Source organism: Danio aesculapii, chromosome 20 (assembly GCF_903798145.1).
Source record: "Danio aesculapii chromosome 20, fDanAes4.1, whole genome shotgun sequence".
NCBI classification, from domain to species: domain Eukaryota; kingdom Metazoa; phylum Chordata; class Actinopteri; order Cypriniformes; family Danionidae; genus Danio; species Danio aesculapii.
Genome location: NC_079454.1, coordinates 43,641,821 through 43,662,182, shown reverse-complemented (window position 1 = coordinate 43,662,182; position 20,362 = coordinate 43,641,821). Strand labels below are relative to the sequence as shown.

General features: G+C 33.5%; 2 protein-coding genes across 3 annotated transcripts in view; one reads left to right on the top strand and one right to left on the bottom strand.

Moving 5' to 3' along the window:
* Positions 1-4,871: 4,871 nt before the first annotated feature.
* pomcb (proopiomelanocortin b) lies at positions 4,872-7,529 on the top strand. The gene is made up of 2 exons (XM_056445277.1): positions 4,872-5,250; positions 6,972-7,529. The coding sequence occupies exons 1-2, from the start codon at positions 5,128-5,130 to the stop codon at positions 7,491-7,493; spliced, it is 645 nt and encodes a 214-aa protein (XP_056301252.1). The 5' UTR covers positions 4,872-5,127; the 3' UTR covers positions 7,494-7,529.
* Positions 7,530-16,293: 8,764 nt separating this feature from the next.
* efr3bb (EFR3 homolog Bb (S. cerevisiae)) overlaps positions 16,294-20,362 on the bottom strand; it is a 78,017-nt gene continuing 73,948 nt past the window's right edge. For both annotated transcript variants that reach the window (XM_056445498.1, XM_056445499.1), the window contains 4 exons: positions 19,604-19,652; positions 19,410-19,516; positions 17,459-17,508; positions 16,294-17,371 (listed from right to left, as the gene is read on the bottom strand). In XM_056445498.1, coding sequence (XP_056301473.1) covers positions 17,266-17,371; positions 17,459-17,508; positions 19,410-19,516; positions 19,604-19,652 — 312 coding nt within the window. In that variant the 3' untranslated portion in view covers positions 16,294-17,265. The remainder of the gene's footprint in view (positions 17,372-17,458; positions 17,509-19,409; positions 19,517-19,603; positions 19,653-20,362) is intronic.

Here is a 20,362-nt window from a genome sequence, read left to right as displayed (position 1 = left end):
ATTTTATGGAACAATTCTTATTAATATTACTATAAATAATAATTTACCTCATTATTATATATTATTATTAGTTATGTCTTTTTCCAAACAATGTATACTTTTGTACACGTTTATCAATATAGATAATTCAATAATAATATTTTATAACATTAATTTTATAACATTAATTTACTAGTATAATCAATGAACTGTTCATAACAGAGTGCATGTTAAATTTATATATATGATAGGACGTTTTATTTGGTATTAATTCTTTTTTATGAAATATATACATTATATATACACACACATTATATATACACACACATTATATATTTATATATACACACATAGAGTTGAAGTCAGAATTATTAGCCCCCTTTTGAATTCATTTTTCTTTTTAAAATATTTCCCAAATGATGTTTAACAGAGCAAAGAAATTTTCACAGTATGTCTGATACTAGTTTTTCTTTTGGAGAAAGTCTTATTCGTTTCATTTCAGTTAGAATAAAATCCATTTTAATTAAAAAAAAACTTTTTAAGGTCAATTATTAGCCCTTTTAAGCAATATTTTTTTAGTGTCCTCTGCTTGTCGCTGTATGTGGGAGTAATACACAAGACTGATGGGTTAAAAGGCTGGACAAGTGCTGCTATTTGCAGAATATCGCACGGCTATCAGCCAGTCAGATTTAAGAACCAGACAGAACTGTAATTATTCATTATATATATATATATAATTATTCATACAACAGTTATATATTATATATTTATAAATAACAAATACATTTTTCATATACATATTCATATATAGGCACATGTTAATGCATGATTCTAAAAACGTTTTATAGATTTATTTATGGGAAATTCAAAAATATGTGTATTATTAAATTCTAAAATATTTATTGTACTTACAACAATTTATTAACCTTAACATATAATATGTACACAAAAACACATTTTTATGCATAATTCTAGAAAAAAATGGAGGAGGTGGGGGGAGGGGATAAAAAATAAATTATAAATAGTTGAAGTCAGAATTATTAGCCTTCCTGTTTTAATTCTAAACATAATCATTTTAATTAACTAATTAATTAATAAACTTATTTCTAATAACTGATTTCTTTTATCTTTCATGATGACAGTAAATAATATTTGACTAGATATTTTTCAAGACACTTCTATACAGCTTAAAGTGACATTTAAAGGCTTAACTAGGTTAATTAGGAAGGTTAGGGTAATTAGGCAAATCATTGTATAATAATGGTTTGTTCTATAGACAATCTGAAAAATTCTGCCTAATTGGGATAATAATATAGACCTTAAAATGGTTTGAGGAAATTAAAAAACTGCTCTTATTCTAGCTGAAATAAAACAAGACCTTTTCCAGAAGAAAAAATATTATCAGAAAGAAACATGCAGCAATTTTGTAAATGTAATTTCTGAAGGATGGCGGGGGGGAAATCAAAAGAAGATCCCAAAGTGGACGTGATGCAAAACCAGGGTGATTCATCAAACAACATCACCAACAAAAAGCTCACTTTCAATAACTGCATCCACTCTAATTTATAAAGAATATTCATAAAGCCTCCCCTGTCAACTGCGTAACACATACCAGGATCTTCAGAAGCTTTAAACTGAATTTTGATCAGATCTGACTCATCATTCAGACTGATGAACGATTCTTCTGGACTTTAATGGTCAATCTCAGTAATGAGCGTCTAAACCTGCAGGACTAGAGAAGCTGTTTAATGAAGAGGGTTCATTTCAGTGCACATCTTTCATCCCTTATACAAAACTGCTGCTGTCGTCACACTGTGATATTAATGGATTAATGGAGCACTTCTTTCTTCACAGACCTGTGTATCTGTGTGTGTGTGTGTGTGTGTGTGTGTCAGGATGTCATCTGAAAAAAAACAGAGTTACTTATTTAAACACCAGGTAAAAGGGAATCAATACAGTAGATAAAAGTCAACAAGTTCATTTAGGAACAAACTAAAAACAGTCACACTTTACAAGAAGTTTCATTAGTTAATGATAATATTTAATAACTAATTATGAACAATACTTTTGTTTAAAGTATTAATACAAATAAACAGCATTTATTAATCACAGTTCAGTAATTACTAATGGATCATTAACATCCAAATCCATGCTTGTTAACATTAATGCCATGCGTTAACATGAACTAACAATGAACAACTTTATTTGACATGATCAAATACTGTATTAAATAATGTTTGTTCATGTTAGCAAATTCATTAACGAACATAAACTAATACAATCTTTTTGTAAAGTGTTAGCCAAAAAAATGTATACATACTCACCGGCCACTTTATTAGGTACACCTTACTAGTACCGGGTTGGATCAGCTTTTGCCTTCAAAACTGCCTTAATTCTTCGTGCCATAGATTCAACAAGCTACTGGAAAAATCCTCAGAGATTTTGGTCCATATTGACATGATAGCATCACGCAGTTGCTGCAGACTTGTTGGCTGCACATCCATGATGTGAATCTCCATTCCACCACATCCCAAAGGTGCTCTATTGGATTGAGGATCTGGTGACTGTGGGGGCCATTTGAGTACAGTGAACTCATTGTCATGTTCAAGAAACCAGGCTGAGATGATTCAAGCTTTATGACATGGCGCGTTATCCTGCTGGAGGTAGCCTTCAGAAGATGGGTACACTGTTGTCATAAAGGGATGGACATGGTCAGCAACAGTAGTCAGGGAGGCTGTGGTGTTGACATGATGTTCAGTTGGTACTAATGGACCCAAAGTGTGCCAAGAAAATATCCCCCACAACATTACACCACCAACAGCCTGAATCGTTGATACAATGCAGGATGGATCCATGCTTTCATGTTGTTGACACCAAATTCTGACCCTACCATCCGAATATCACAGCAGAAACCAAGACTCATCAGACCAGGCAACGTTTTTTCAATCTTCTATTGTCCAATTTTGGTGAGCCTGTGTGAATTGTAGCCACAGTTTCCTGTTCTTAGTTGACAAGAGTGGCACCTGGTGTGATCTTCTGCTGCTGTAACCCATCAAGGTTCGACGTATCGTGCGTTCAGAGATTCTCTTCTGCATTCTACTCTGACCTCTGGCATCAACAATTTTGTTATCTCTCAGTGCGTTAACTTATGTTAACAATTATAACTATGATTAATAAAAGACAAGTGTTCACCATTCTTAGATCTTGTTAGCAAATTCATTAACTAACAATAGAGGGATAGTTCACCAAAACAGACAATTCTGGCATGGTTTACTCACCGTTTTGCAAGGTTGCAAACCTTTTCTGAATTTCTTTCTTCTGTTGAACACAGTAAATATTTAAAAAAATGTTGAAAACCTATAAACATTGACTTCCATGGTGTCTTTTTCAAGTCAATGGTTACAGGTTTTCAGCTTTCTTAAAAAAAATCTGCTTTTGTGTTCAAGAGAATAAAGAAACTCATAAAGGTAAGGAACCACTTAAGAGAAAGTAAATAGTAAGTAAATGTTCATTTTTGGTAGAACAAGACCTTTGAATAATAAACATTATTCTAAAACATTTGACTAATATACCTATTTTAACTTTTATTTTCATCTGACTTCATCCAGTTTAGCGTTTTGTGCTAGAAATATGTACACTACCTGACAAAAGTCTTGCTGCCTATGTATGTTTTCGGAAAAACAAAGAATAACTTGGCTTCGAGTTGATCATTTGCTATCAGAAGTAGCTTAAATGAAAGGCAAAGGCCTCTAGATTACATTTATTTTACCAAAATAAAATATGATCATGCCTCGATTTTTAATTAGGACAGTAAGGTCTGACTTCCCAATATACAGTATATAATATACAATATAAAGTCATGGTGCAGTGGAAAAAGAATTCATATTGCGTATGACTCCCATGAGCTTGGAGGACTGCATCCATACATCTCTACAATGATTAAATTAACTTAATAAAGTCATCTGGAATGGCAAAGAAAGCGTTCTTGCAGGACTCCCAGAGCTCATCAAGATTCTTAGGATTCATCTCTAATGCCCCCTCCATCATCTTACCTCAGAAATGCTCAATAATATTAGTGTCTGGTGATTGTGCTGGCCAATCCTTGAGCATCTTGACCTTCTTTGCTTTTCAGGAACTTTGATGTGGAGGCTGAAGTATGAGAAGGAGTGCTATCCTGCCCTCTCCTGTGGTTTGTAATGTAATGGGCAGCACAAATGTCTTGATATCTCAGACTATTGATGTTGCCATCCACTCTGCAGATCCCTCACACGCCACCATACTGAATGTAACCACAAACCATGAGTTTTCCTTCACCAAACTTGGATCCATGCAGGTTAAAATAGGTCTTCTGCAGTATTTGTGATGATTGAGATGCAGTTCAACAGATGATTCATTTGATAAATCGACCTTCTGCCACTTTTCCTAATGATCAACTAGAAGTCAAGTTAGTATTTGTTGCTCTTACGACTGGGATTGACGACAATACTTTTGTCAGGTAGTGTATACAAGTTAACATATCATTCAGAATATAACGCATAAACAACATTTGAAGTGTGCGTGAAGTCGAAACTTATGCTTATTTTGCTGGTGCACATTGCTATTCTTTGGGTAAACATTTAATCTGTGCAAGTTAACACATTGAAAAAAATAATCAAAGTCTAACCATTTCCTTTGATGTTTCTGATTCCACGTTTTTCTCGCACTAAAAAGCCCTGCCTCCTACTCAATATTTGGTTTTAGTTAGAAGTACATCAACATACTGAAATAAAAGTCTCCAGTTCACAGAAACTTTGCAGAACATTTACAGTTCTTAAAGTAATCATTTAACTGAGCATGTATAAAAATAAATATATTTCTTACCCTGATCACCTGCAGCGTCTCCTACAGTCAGGTTCAACCTAAAACCCTTCTCCTGCCCACACGTCACCATTGTACCAGACATGATGACGAGAACATGCGACTCATTCTGCACAATCAAATCAAAGGCCATTCAAGTCAGACGCCCCAATAATGAAACTCGTCCTTGATGTTATATATATGATCTCAGTATGAGCTCTTTGGCTTATTCCCATTGTGAGTCATGCCAATGATACCTGAAGGATGGAGCAAGTGATGAGGTCTTTTCTTGTCTGACTTGTTTTTTTCCAGATGTTCTGTCCGTCTTGGCTTTTGGCTGCAGCGGTCTTGTGTTTTCACAGTCCACATGTAGACGGTGGCAGATGCTCGAGTTTGATAGACTGCATGGACCTTGAATCCAATGAGCACAAATTGGTAAGACGCATTTAAAGAAACGAATAAGCAAATTTCAACACAGAATTATATACTAGGGCTGTGACGGTAATGGATTTTCTGTAACCGCGATGATGAAGCAAGAAATCATGCGGTATGTCAGTTAATCGCGCAGAGATATATATATATATATATATATATATATATATATATATATATATATATATATATATATATATATATATATATATAATATATATAAAAATAAGCATTTTTAACGCACCGCTGTAATTTCTATATCCCAGTCCCTTTATCTACATTTTTAATACAAGTCGTTATTTTAAAGATTATGACCTGAGAATATGATTTTACCTCAGCGCTGCACTTTTCTCCTTCGCCCTCGCGCTGAGTTCAGGTGACTGAGTGTTGTGAAGTAGTTAAACTCTCCTCAGTTTAATTTACAGTGTCAAACTGGCACAGGAATATCAGTATATTAATATAGGCTTTGCTAAAAGGCTGGTCAAATGTGGGTCTTTTTTACAGAAGCTATTAACAGACGTGCATGCTGCAACCGGTGATGAGTCAACAATCGCATATATTTGACTTATTTAAAGTGGGCTATAGGCTATAGCATATAGTAATTTTGTGTAAAGACATTTATAAAAATATGTAGCTAATATATCACAGGGGTTTGTGTAGCAATTACAGTGGAGTATTAATTAAATCCTTTTTCCCGTGGAGCGAAACAAACACTGCACAGTTGTGTAGCGGATGGAGACGCACAAAAATATACAATTCATATATTTTCGTCGGCAGAAAAATATTCTTTCAATGAATTTTGTTTTGTACAATTTGTATCTTAGTTTTTTGTTGGTCAGTTATTTACAAAATAAACAAGAATAACTAATAAACTTTGAGGTGAAGAGATGTGCCTCAGAGTCCGCTATATGCCGCGGCCAAAACACAAACTGGTCTGTTAAATACAATCGTAATATAAATAAAATAAAAGTGAAATATTCAGTTTCGAATATTTCGAATAGGCTACTCTTTTAATTTTGATCATACAGTTAACAAAGATTCCATATTCGAAACTGAATATTTCACTTTTATTTTATTTATATCACGATTGTATTTAACAGACCAGTTTGTGTTTTGGCCGCGGCATATAGCGGACCCTAAGGCACATCGCTTCACCTCAAAGTTTATTAGTTATTCTTGTTTATTTTGTAAATAACTGACCGACAAAAACTAAGATACAAATTGTACAAAACTAAATTCGTTCAAAGCGGAGCGGGAGGTTGCTGCTTGGTTTAACACAGTTGTGTGGCAACAGTGTGTAAATATAGCCAGCGTGTAATGGTAAAAATAAATGAATTCGATTTTTATTTATAATCACTCTTCATAAAACAGTCACTTTGATTGACATTCTCCCTTTGTAGATGTTATGAGAGGGGGAAAGCCCCACCTCACAAGTGATAATCTCTCCCTCATTAGCATAGACAGCCTTGAGTAGGAAGCAAGAAGTGTCCACCATTAGTTTTAAATTGGCCACTATGCTGACACACAGGTGTTTATAGCTCCACCCCTTTTGAAAAGAATGCCCAATCTCATTTGAATATAAAGTCAGCATAACGACACATTTTGGCTCAAAGCCTAAAAGGGGCAGTTTCAAAGAGTTAAAAAAAATGATTTGTGGGTTATTTTGAGCTGAAACTTCACACTCTAGGCCCCTTTAACTCTTGCTCTCTATCCTGACTCCATAGCAGTGTCTCAGACAGTGCAGATCGGACCGAGAATCTACCAAAAACATCAAAGTTTCATCTGAACATCAGAGCAGTGAAGAACAGGTAGAGGAGCAGAGTCTGAGCTTGGGTTTGCTTTTATCAGCTCTGTCTCCCGACTCCATCGAGCTCCAAAACCCCACGGTAGAAGCTCCACACGGGGACGAGAGGCGGTCGTACTCCATGGAGCACTTCAGATGGGGCAAACCCATGGGCCGCAAACGTAGACCCGTAAAAGTGTTGACCAACGGGGCTCTGGAGGAAGAGCCGGAGGAGTCTGAGGAGAGCGTCCGTGTGGAACGAGGACAGAGCGGCACCCTGGAGGTTCAACACAGGAACAACGTCAAAAACAACGGAAGGTATCGCATGACCCACTTCCGCTGGAACGCACCGCCGGACAAACGATATGGAGGATTCATGAGGCCGTATTCAGATGAATCCCACAAACCCCTGATCACACTCATACGAAATGTCATCGGAAATGGACAGCAGTTCACAGATTAAACTAAAGGAGGAGAGCATGGACATAATGTTAACATTTTGGTGCCACTTTATATTAAGTGAGCCTAACTAATATGTACTTACGCTGAAATTAGTAATTCGGTACAATGTACTTGTTGTTTTACATTGTACTTAGGCTTGATTAAATACCTGCATGTAATTACACCTGTAATAATAACATTTATAATTATATGTTGACCATCCTTTACACCTTAACCCACCCTTAAAAATACCCATATAACCATACCTGTCCCTAACCCTACCCGTATCCCACCTCAATTGTTCTGCAATACATTATGAACACATTAAGTACATTGTATTCATATTTTGATGTAAGTACCTAGTAGTTAAGGACACTTAATTTAAAGTGGGACCAAATTTTTATTTACATATTTAGTTATCTTAATTAAAACAATAAAGCTTTGATGCAACTAAATTTACAGGTCATGAAACCTGAATGTCCGATAAATAAATAAAATAAAAAGAAACAAAAAACACTGGCTGTGAACACTCATTAACTAATACATACAGTTCCTTGAGATTCACAGTATTGCTGGATTGATCACCTCTGGGATTTAAAATAAGAGGACATTCAGATATACTGGGTATTTGTCTATCCGAGTTAGTTTAATTGTAATTTACTGTACATGAAATGCATTAAAATGAATTTGCAATGTCGTCAGCTGTGGATTTGTGTGTTTGGATGCAGATTTGACATTTTAATATATGCTTCATTAGACAGGCAGCTATGATATAAAAACAAAGAACAATACAAAGAGTGAACATTGTCTGCATTTTTCCTTTTTCATGCTCGAGTTCAAACTAGAATTAACCAACTTTCAGTAGAAAAGCCTCAGATGGATGCAGATTTAACAACTTGACTTTAACCGCTTGCCAGTTTGTTTGAAACAGATTAATCCTGAAAATGAACAGTTTTTTTCAGATGTCCTATGCCAGGTTACAAAAGCTTAAAACATTTAATTTTATTTTTTTTCCTGCACATTATAATTTTCTAGTGTCTAATAATAATGACTGAATTTTGGAGTTTCTAACAATCACGCATTATCCTTCTTTATGTACAGTTTTTTCGCCTTTATTAATTATTCGCCCTCCTGTGATTTTTTTTTTCTTATTCTATTTTTTCCCAAAGGATGTTTAACGAAGCAAGGAATTTTTTTCAGTATCTACTATAAAAAAAAAAATTCTTCATGAGAAAGTTTTATTTCAGCAAGAATAAAAGCAGTTTTTAATAAAAAAATATTATAAGGTCAATATTATTTGCCCCCTTAAGCAATATTTTTTTGATTGTCTACAGAACAAACCTTCAACAACTTACCTAATTAACCAAGTTAAGCCTTTAAATGGCACTTTAAGCTGAATATTATCTTTAAAAAATGTCTAGTAAAATATTATGTATTGTCATCATGGCACAGATAAAAGAAATCTTATTAGAAAAGTTATTAGAAATGAGTTATTAAAACTACTGTGTTAAAAAAAAAAATCTCTCCGTTAAACAGAAATTGGGGAAAAATATAAAAGAATTTTAACAACCAAAAATTCTGTAATGTTTCAGCAAAATTAGCTCAATAATTTCTTCCAAAACCAAAAGATCCGAGAAACTTTGAGCAATAAACCATCAAAAAGGATATTTAGAGCTGAAACTTCACATACACACTCTAGGGACATCAGAGACTTATCTAAAATCTTGTAAAAAGGGGCTTGATAGGACCCCTTTAACTCTTGCTCTCTATCCTGACTCCATAGCAGTGTCTCAGCAAATCGGACCGAGAATCTTCCAAAAACATAGATTCAACAAGGTACTGGAAATATTCCTCAGAGATTTTGGTCCATACTGACATGGTTGCATCATGCAGTTGCTGCAGATTTGATCTCCCGTTCCACCACATCCCAAAGGTGCTCTAATGCAGTGTTTTCCAACCCTGTTCCTGGAGGCACACCAACAGTACATATTTTGAATGTCTCCCTTATCTTACCCATTAACTTCAGGTTTTGGAGTCTCTTCTAATCTTCTGATGAGTTGATTCAGGTGTGTTTGATTAGGGAGAGGTTGAAAATGTGTACTGTTGGTGTGCCTTCAAGATCAGGGTTGGGAAACACTGCTCTAATTGATTGAGTTCTGGTGACCGTGGAGGCCATTTGAGTACAGTGAACTTGCTGTCATGTTCAAGAAACTAGTCTGAGATGATTCGCGCTTTATGACATGGTGTGTTATCCTGCTGGATGTAGCCGTCAGGGGATGGGTACACACTGTGGTTATAAAGGGATGAACATGGTCAGCAATAATAATGAGGTAGGCTGTGGTGTTGCACCACCACCACCAGCCTAAACCGTTGATACAAGGCAGGATGGATTCATGCTTTCATGTTGTCCATCTGAATGTCGTAGCAAAAATCGAGAATCATTAGACTAGGCAACGTTTTTCCAATCTTCTATTGTTCTGAAATACTCAGACCAGCCCATCTGGCACAACAACCATGCCATGTTCCAAGTCACTTAAATCACCTTTCTTCCTTATTCTGATGCTCGGTTTGCAGCAGATCGTCTTGATCATGTCTACATGCCTAAATGCATTGAGTTGCTGCCATGTGATTGGCTGATTAAAAATTTGCATTAACGAGCAGTTGAACAGGTGTACCTAATAAAGTGGCCAGTGAACGCATGTCTTAAAATAACAGTCCAAAACGCTCCAGTATCCATGTATCTGTGTTTACACTTGGTGAACTGCGATGAAGAGTGGTAATCCAATGACCTACATGGCCAATCATGTGAACACAATGTCCAATCAGCAGTGTTTAAAAACAGCGCTCAAATGTTAGCAGTAAATGGACATTTTAAAATATCTATCTCTTTGACAATCCAAGTACTATTTGGTAGTTTTAGATTTATTTTACTAATTTGGCAACATCAACTGGAAAACGGCATTTCCGTTAGGTAAAAAAAAATTAGCTTTTCATTTGAGTAGACTCATACACTACATGGTTGAGAGTAAAAGTTTTGTCTTTTTCTTTACAAATGCTTTTTGTTTTTGCCTCATTCTGTTAATATTTCCACCAGTTTGTCGAAACATCTCAGGCCTCATGTATCAACGCTACGCACAAAAACTCAGTGTGTCATACATCTGAAAATTTTTCTGCATACGCACATTTACAGCTTTGTGTGTACGCAATGTTTTAGTATGAATTCAACGCAAGTCTTTGTACATGAGGCCCCTGGACTGGGATTGATGTATTTTGGGCATGTCTGGATCAGTGTCCTAATTAGGATGAAATAAACGTTGTTTGTTAGACTATGAGAAACAGCTGTGCAAATGACCAACAACAAATTTTATCAAAAATGTTTTATTTTCAACTTTTTGCCATTTTAGCCACATACAAATCATGTGGAAATCTTTCATCCAGACAAAACATTATACGTAGAAAAATTTGTTAATGCTACACAACATACAGTAACAGAGCACTGCGTTTCAAGACTCGTTCAGTAATTCTGAGCAGAAATGAACATCCTCACAAACATGAAACTCATTACTAAACTACAACGCTGAAGAAATGTGAGATGCATTTACAGAACTACTTGAGTGAAATAAATATGGGGCAAGAGCTAAACATTTTGATTAATTCGAAGGGACTACTTTTTGATTACAGCAGTGTTCTATAGTTCTGGGGTAAAGACTTTTGACTACAGTATGTATATGTGTATGTGTATTTTTGGTTATTTATGAATTCGTGTCACCTGTTTTAACACAGCCTCACGTTATCAGCTATTAAAAGCTAAATTTAACACTAAAATCTACTTCATGCCGCCAACTAAGGATGAGATAAATATTATGTTAAGAGAATCTTCTAGAAAGAGCACAGCAGTTCATGGCACTGTAAAAATACACAGACATACAAAAACTGTTCGCGCACACACAACGGGACTATGTGCACGTCATATAAATGTCTGAAAGATGAATAAATGAAATGCATCACCTCAATTCTTTCCGTCAAGTAATAATAATAATAATAATAATAATAATAATAATAATATAGTCTTATTTATTCTCAAAAATAAGTGAATATGGGTCAAAGACAAAAAAATTTGGTTTCTGCATCAAATTATATTTATGAAAGCAATTTTATATACACAGAAATAAAATTTTAAAAAGCGTCAATTTAAATTGAAATAACTTTTGTGGAAATATCAAAATAGTATTCTGTTGTCTATGTGTGTGTGTGTGTACATTTCCAATGAGAATTATTAGCCTCCCTTTGAATTTTTTTTTCTTTTTTAAATATTTCCCAAATGATGATTAACAGAGCAAGGAAATTTTCACAGTATGTCTGATAATATTTTTTCTTCTGGAGAAAGTCTCATTTGTTTTATTTCAGCTAGAATAAAAGCAGTTTTTAATTTCTTAAAAACCATTTAAAGGTCAATATTATTAGCCCTTTTAAGCTATTTTTTTTTCAGATAATCTACAGAACAAATCATCATTGTACAATAACTTGCCTCATCACCCTGCCTAGTTAACCTAATAAACCTAGTTAAGCCTTTAAAATGTCACTTTAAGCTGTATAGAAGTGTCTTGATAAATATCTAATATTATTTACTGTCATCATGGCAAAGATAAAATAAATTATTTTATTTTATAAGTTATTAGAAATGAGTTATTAAAACTATTATGTTTAGAAATGTGTTGAAAAAAATCTTCTCTCCGTTAAACAGAAATTGGGGAAAAAAATAATTCAGGGCTAATGGGGCTAATAATTCTGACTTCAACTGTAAATATATATACATATATATATATATATATATATATATATATATATATATATATATATATATATATATATATATATATATATATATATATATATATAAAATATGTATTTATATATGTAGAATATATGTAGTTTAATACAGTACAATAATAACAATTGATGAGCATTTGGTGCTGCACTGTGCATCCTTAAATAGTATATTAATATGACATCAAATTATTCTTGTATTAAGCCGAAAAAGATAGACAGATTAATTCTTCAATCTGTTTTTTTCCTGTAAAATGCATGATTGGCATGAAAACAAATTTATAAACCACTGAAAATTGAAAAAGCAACCAAAAAACCAACAAACTGAAAAACAAAATAAAAATAAACTAATTTAATAGCTTCGGTCAAATGTAAGATCAACATTTTAAATAAATATGTAAATAAACAAGACACTAAAATATGAAAAAAAAAAACAACAAAACAAAAATAAACTAATTTAAAAGCTTCGGATTTTGACTAGAAAATAAATATGTAAATAAACAAGACACTAAAATATAAAAAAAGAAAAAAAAAACTAAACAAAATTAAACAAATTTAATAGCTTCAGTCATATGTATGATCCATTTTGCCCAAAAAATAAATACATTTGTAATTAAACAAGCGACTAAAAAAACCCCAAAGAAACAAACAACAACAAAAAAAACTAATTTAAAAGCTTCTGTAAAATGTAAGATCAACATTTTGCTTAGAAAAGAAATAAAAATGTAAATAAACAAACCACTTAAAAAATAAAAACAAAAAACAAAAAGCGAATTTAAAAGGTTCGGTCAAATGTATGATCAATATTTGCCTCGAAAATGAATAAATATGTAGATAAAAAGACACTAAATCTGAAAAAACAAACAAACAAACAAAAAAAACAAAACCAAAATAAACTAGTTTAAAAGCTTCGGTCGAATGTATGATCAACATTTTGGACAGAAAATGAATATGTACATAAACAAACCACTAAAAAATTAAGAAAAAAAACAAGCTAATGTAAAAGCTTCTGTAAAATGTAAGATCAACATTTTGCCTCGAAAATAAATTAATATGTAATTAAAGAACTAAAACAAATGAAAAAAACATAAAAATAAAAAATAAATTTAAAAATCTATAATACACTTTTATGTTTTGATGGATAAAAATAAAAAATAGCTTAACTGCATAAATCCGACTCTCTTTTGAATAGTTTCTCTAGAGAGAATCTCTTTTGCATGGTTAGCATAAAACTTTAATCTCAAAAGACTTCCCTTCAAAGCAAGAAAACGAAACAGAAAAACACTGGAAAGAAACCAAAAACAAACAAAAAAAAAAAAACATGGATGAGGAAGAACTTAAAATAGTGGAAGACGTATTACATTGCAGACAAATATATTAGCTAACCACTCCATAAAAAACAGAACTTGCATCGCATATCATTTACAATACATTAATGAATTAAAAACATTGTTGCATTGGTTTATTTTGTTCCTTTAAGCTAATCGAAAACTAAGATAATCGAATAATATCAACTAAAATTCAATCATTTAGTTGCCGTTTACACTTATTTAATAAGTAGCTGTGTAATAAGCTGCATAATGTACAGTCAGGCAGTCTTAACTGCTAAATAAACCCTAATAAATTAATCTTTTACATTACATTACTGAAATAATCTCACTTTTTTCCGCGCAGCTTTATGTGATTTATAGCTGGGGCTACAAAACAAGAATAAATAAGTGTGAGGAAACGTTTGATGTATGGCAACGCTAGCATTCCTTCATTCGCTTTTGAGCCCTGGAGCTAGCAGTCAATCACGAAAAACAAATCTGCAAACTCTTTTTAAAGACCTCTTGGTGAAATACAAGGGCACACAAAATCCACACTCTCATTCAGACTATGAGACCTGACCAGGAATAATGCAGATTTCTAATAAACAGTTATATCCATATACTTTTTGATCTTATATACACCGTAAAAATAAAGCTTAAAAAATAAAATATATGTTGACTCAAAAATACGCACAACAAAGAAGGGTAAAGGCTGAGCAAACGGTTCGATATATAGAAAATAAAAAGTGCAAATTAAATAATTCCTTCAGCACCGGAGCGCTTTAACGCTTACTGTAGTAACAGCTGTGTTTAACATGTAAAAACACAAGCAGGGGACAGACGTCACCTCCATCTACACAGACCGCAGATCACTACTGTGTGCTAAAGATGCCAGTGTTTCAAGAAAACAACAAAGACGTTCATTTACTTTAGGGTCAAACTACTACGAACAAAACAAAACAGAAATATAGCACCAACAAGTGTGTGACTATATACGTTTACATGGACATCAGTAATCTTAATCTGAATAATACGATTAAGGTGTTTACATGAGTTGCTCTTTGAATTTTTTTTTTTGATCCTTATTTACATGTTATAGCACATAATTTGATTAACGTCATTGCATGTCCAGGCTATCCAAGTTTCCTCCGGAGTTTCATGTAAATTCGGGTGTTTCATTTTTAATTTGTCGACCATAACTGCACTTTGGCACTTTTATTCATTCATTGTCTTTTCGGCTTAGTCCCTTTATTAATCAGAAGTCGCCACAGCGGAATGAACCTCCAACTTATCCAGCATATGTTTTACGCAGCGGATGCCCTTCCAGCTGCAACCCATCACTGGAAAACATCCATGCACACTCATCCACTACAGATGATTTAGCTTACCTGGGGCTCGACCCAGCAACCTTCTTGCTGTGAGGCAATTGTGCTACCCACTGCGCCACCGTGCTCCCCCACTTTTACTTTCATTCAGGAACATATCATGCATGCCCCCCGTGACAAACGAGATCTTGGATGAGAGTATGAACTGATGAAAGAGGGGAACAAAATGGGGAACAAAAATACCTCCGCATTTCACGATAGAGGTGTCTGTGGTCTTTCATTCACTCGGTGGGTGCAGAGAATAGTGTCAAACAGCTGTGTGTGTACGGTATATTCTGTCGCAAAATGTGGTGAAAAGTCCTACACAACGGTAATAGTTTAATGTGTTTACATGTTTGTACTGCACTTCAATAATGCCAATAAAATAGAAATACTCTACATGTCTTAATTCGATTTCTGTTTAGTTTGATTATGACTTTAATCGGATAAAGGTAATCAAAAATCGCTGTGTACATGACAGAATCCTAATCAGACTATTGTCCTAATCATATTAATATCAGATAATTGGTGTCCATGTAAACATACTCAACTGATACTGACTGGTTGCATTCAAATTCCTGGGAGAAAAAAAAAACTAAAATCAAATAAAAATGAAACTAATAACAATAAAAAACGTGGACAAGTCTAATATGGTAACTAGTCGAATGTTATAAAAGGTAATGGCGACTGATCAGACTGATTTTTTAAGAACTGCAACTTTGAGTTATAAACGGTGAGATCTTACCTCAGAATGGTGATAAGTCAACTCAAAATGGCACAATAGTAATAATTAATTGTGTTATAGTATAGGCCTTCACACAATTGATTATTAATATTTTGCCATTTTGAGTTCTTATAGAAGTTAAAGTATTTATATTTAATTTAATATAAGTATACAGTGCTCAGCATATATACAGCATATATCAGTACACCCCTCACAAATCTAATTTTTAAATTCATGTTTTTAACAGGAAGCTATACAATATTATATTTGTGCATATACATTTGGTTAGTCATTACTGAAGCCAAATCTGGATCCTATCTTATAAAATAACTTTCTATAATGGTCCAAAAACTAGTACACCCAAATATATATGTTATAGAAAAATATTAAATACAAATTTTAAAAAAGAGGAAAAAAATCAAGAGAAGCAAAAAATTTGAAAAATTTAGTTGAAATTTTGTAGGTTGTAATTTGTTTTGTAATATTTTGCTTGAATTGATTTGTATTATCTTTCAATTTCTAAATATGTTTGGTGACTAAAATATTATTTTAATAAATATATTGGTTTAATAGATCGATTTTGTTTAAATGCACCAACATAGATTGCTATATTCACTGAGAAATGGATACAAATATTCATTTTCAAAATGGGGTGTACTTAATTATGTTGAGCACTGTATATAAAAAGGAAAAGTGTTTTAAAATACTAGAAATTCCAAGTTTAGACCTTACAATTATGATTTCCCCCCTCAGAATTGTTATAAAAAACACACAATTGTGACATTTCTAACTTTTATCTAATAATTCTATCTTTTTATATATGTATATTTATATATGCATGTGTATGTATGTGTGTGTGTATATATAAAACCCTGTGGCAGATGTTCATCTATATATAAATATATTTTGTTTGCATCATGACAGTATTTTGACAATTAAGCACTATTTACCGCCATAATTTTCAATGCTGTAGTCTCAGAATTTACTGACGTTATTATAAATTTTTTTTGTCAAAGGCAATTTTATATTATAATACTTTAAATAATGACAGTAATGAAATTAACATTGCAATACACATAATTAAAGGGCAGGCATAAAGAATTTTCAACTTGAATTAATTTCAGCAGAAAAATGTGCTTTTTAGCATAAATGTACTTAATTGCAGTCTAAATGTCACTATGCAAAAAAAAAAAAAAAACTAAATTAAGTTTACACAAAATACTATCTATTATTTCTTTCTTACACTTTTTGGGGACCCAAACATGTCCTAAAATAATTCCCTGTCGAGATTTTGCTGTAATATACAACCTGATTTTATCATGGATGAGATCAAAAAAGATCAAATATTTACAATTATAGAGGAGTAACAGGGATTAAGTTCAAAAATTGTTTCGTCTACGGTCACAGCGAGAAACACATACAGCAGTGAGGCTTATAGGATGGAGAAGGGGGTGACCTCTTAGTTTCCCTGTATTAAAAACATCAAAATATAATTTAACATGTGAAACCCTCCAGCTCCCTGCACCTCTGGCTGCTACTGAAGGTTCCTGAATCCTGAGATGAGCTGCGCTAGTAAACACACAAGTCTGGAAACTTCATCTCATAAACGGGGACAGAGCGACTCTGGGTTTGGCCGTAACTTGATGTGATGGTTCCAGATGGACTGGGAGGAGGCCTGCGAGCGAAAGCAAAAAAAAAAGAAGATAAGAATATTTATCAAACAAGCATCTTTATGAGAGCCGAATCGAGTGCTGCAACCCACCTGATGGTGATTTCAAAGATTTGATTAAGTTTGCTCTGCAGCATCGTAGCCTGAGAGGAAACAACAAGTAGAAAAGAAGTGTTAGGAATAAATTACAATATTGAGCTGATAAGCGTGAGAAAAGACAACAGTGGCATTTACTGTCAGGTGAATTATGGACTTCACACTTTACAATAATGTTTCATTAGTTAATGTATTAAATAACAAGAACTAATAATGAACAATACTTGTACAGCATTTATTAATCATAGTTCATCATTTACTAATGCAATAAAACAATCGAAAGTTAATCTACTTATGCTTTAATACATTAAGTTAATGGACTAACGATACATAACTGTGTTTTCATTAACTAACTAACCAACCATATAACCAACCATCTAACCAACTAACTAACTAACTAACTAACTAACTAACTAACTAACTAACTAACTAACTAACTAACCAACCAACCAACCAACCAACCAATTAACCAACCAACCAACTGTCAAAATAACCAACCAACCAACCAACCAACCAATCAATTAACCAACCAACCAACTGTCAAAATAACCAACCAACCAACCAACCAACTAACTAATTAACTAACCAACCAACTTATTAACTAGCTAAGTAACCAAATAACCAACCAACTAATTAACCAAATAACTAGGGATGGCTGACGTAAAACTAACGTTTCGACACAGTGACGAGATCCCGCAGCGCAAGCGTTTTGAAGTCACCAAAGCATGATCAGAAACACCATAACCAACAAACCAATCACGCAAATTAACTAGCTATCTATCCAACCAACAAATTAACCAACCAAGTCATTAACTAGCTAACTAACCAAATAACCAACCAACCAACCAACCAAATAACTAGCTAACTAACCAACTAACCAAATAAGTAGGGATGGCTAATAGTTTTTGAGCGATGGCTTAAAGAACTAGGGAACATTTCAACACAGTGATCACCAAGCACAAGTGTTTCGAAACAATGCACCAAAGCATGATCTGAAACACCCAGGTCACGTGACTAAAGTGTTTTGAAACACCCAGTTCACATGACTAAAGCGATTCAAAGCATCGGTCATTTCAGAAGCGTTTTGAGACCTGGCGATCCTGCGTATGACTGACAGGGTCAGAAGCATGTATAGAGTAACTGCGCTGCAAATTTCCCAAATTCGAAGCCTGAGTTCCTATTTTACTAATGTTACTTTTTATGACCAAAACAAGACATGTTTATTCACAAAGTGTTCATAGGGATGTCAGACCAATGTTAAAAAAACACATTACAAGAACAGAGCACTTAAAAACTAACATCTATAGCTGCATCACCCTGGATTTGAACCCATTCTCTTGGCATGTTAGTCTGGAACTCTCACCGCTCCACTAAATCACTTGAAACTTCAACTCTACGATGTGGGGTTTAATACCTCAATTTGCATAACTGTATCTTTGCTGAAGCTATTCCAGAGCAATACATAAAAATGACCACTAGGTGTCACTGTAGAGACGGGTTTCGAAACGTTTCAAAGCTTAGACACATTAGCTTAAACTGTTTGTGTTTCATGAAGCCTGGTATTGCCCACCACTACAAATAACCAACCAAACAATCAACTAACTAATTAACTAGCTAACTAACTAGGTAAATATCTATCTAACTAACTAATCAACCAACCAACCAACCAACCAACCCACTAACTAAAGTTAAAGAGCATATCCCAGGTTTGAGACTCCAGAGAGTCAATGTGCACAAAAGTAGGAAGTAGATTGTTTATATAACATATGTTAACTTTGATTGAGACAGAGTTGTTTTTAGTCACAGAACTTTTATTCTGCATCTGAAAATCTTTTTTTTTTTTTTAAGATTTTTTTTTTTAGTTCTCTTGAAAGAAAGATTCCCACTCTGCAAGTGCAACCCATGATGTGAAACAGAGATAAAAGAAAAGCGCTTTAAGTCGACTCACTCTGGCACCACAGTGGGCAGCTATTTCCTCAAACGGGGCCTTCTGGAACTTCTCCACTACTTGTCTCCTGCGTTCCTTCTCCTGCTCCTCCACTCCTACACTGTCCACTAGTGAATACACAAACACACAGACATTAGTATTGTTCACCCGATGGATAAGTAAATATTGGAGGGAATATTGGTCATTCAACCCACCAATGGCATTTTTTAGTGTTTCAAATGTGATTTCTTCAGCAGGTGTTCTCTGTATGGGGAGAAAGCATAGTAACACTTTAGTTTACTAGAAAAGTCAAAGTTTATTGAGGCGAATATCATATTTAATAGTTTATTAATAGCAAGAATTATATTTTCAAATAAAGTGTGACTAAAAACATGTATTAGAAAAATGCGTTCCCTGATATAGTCATAATTATAAATGTTATCAAATTTTGAAAGTAAAAACAAATATATAAATGAAATAATTATTGCGACAATTTTTTGAGCATAGTTATAATGCATCACATTATCATTATGTATAATTTACAGTTAAAGTCAGTATTATTAGCCCCCCTTTGAATTTCTTTTTCTTTTTTAAATATTTCCCAAATGATGTTTAACAGAGCAAGGAAATTTTAACAGTATGTCTGATAATATTTTTTTTCTTCTGGAGAAAGTCTTATTTGTTTTATTTCGGCTAGAATAAAATCTGTTTTTAATTTTTTAAAATCCATTTAAAGGACAAAATTAGCCCCTTTAAGCTAATTTTTTTTCAACAGTCTACAGAACAAACCATCTTTATACAATAACTTGCCTAATTACCCTAACCTGCCTAGTTAACCTAATTAACCTAGTAAAACATTTAAATGTCACTTTAAGCTGTATAGAAGTGTCTTGAAAAATATCTAGTCAAATATTATTTACTGTCATCATGGCAAAGATAAAATAAATCGGTTACTAGAAATGAGTTATTAAAAC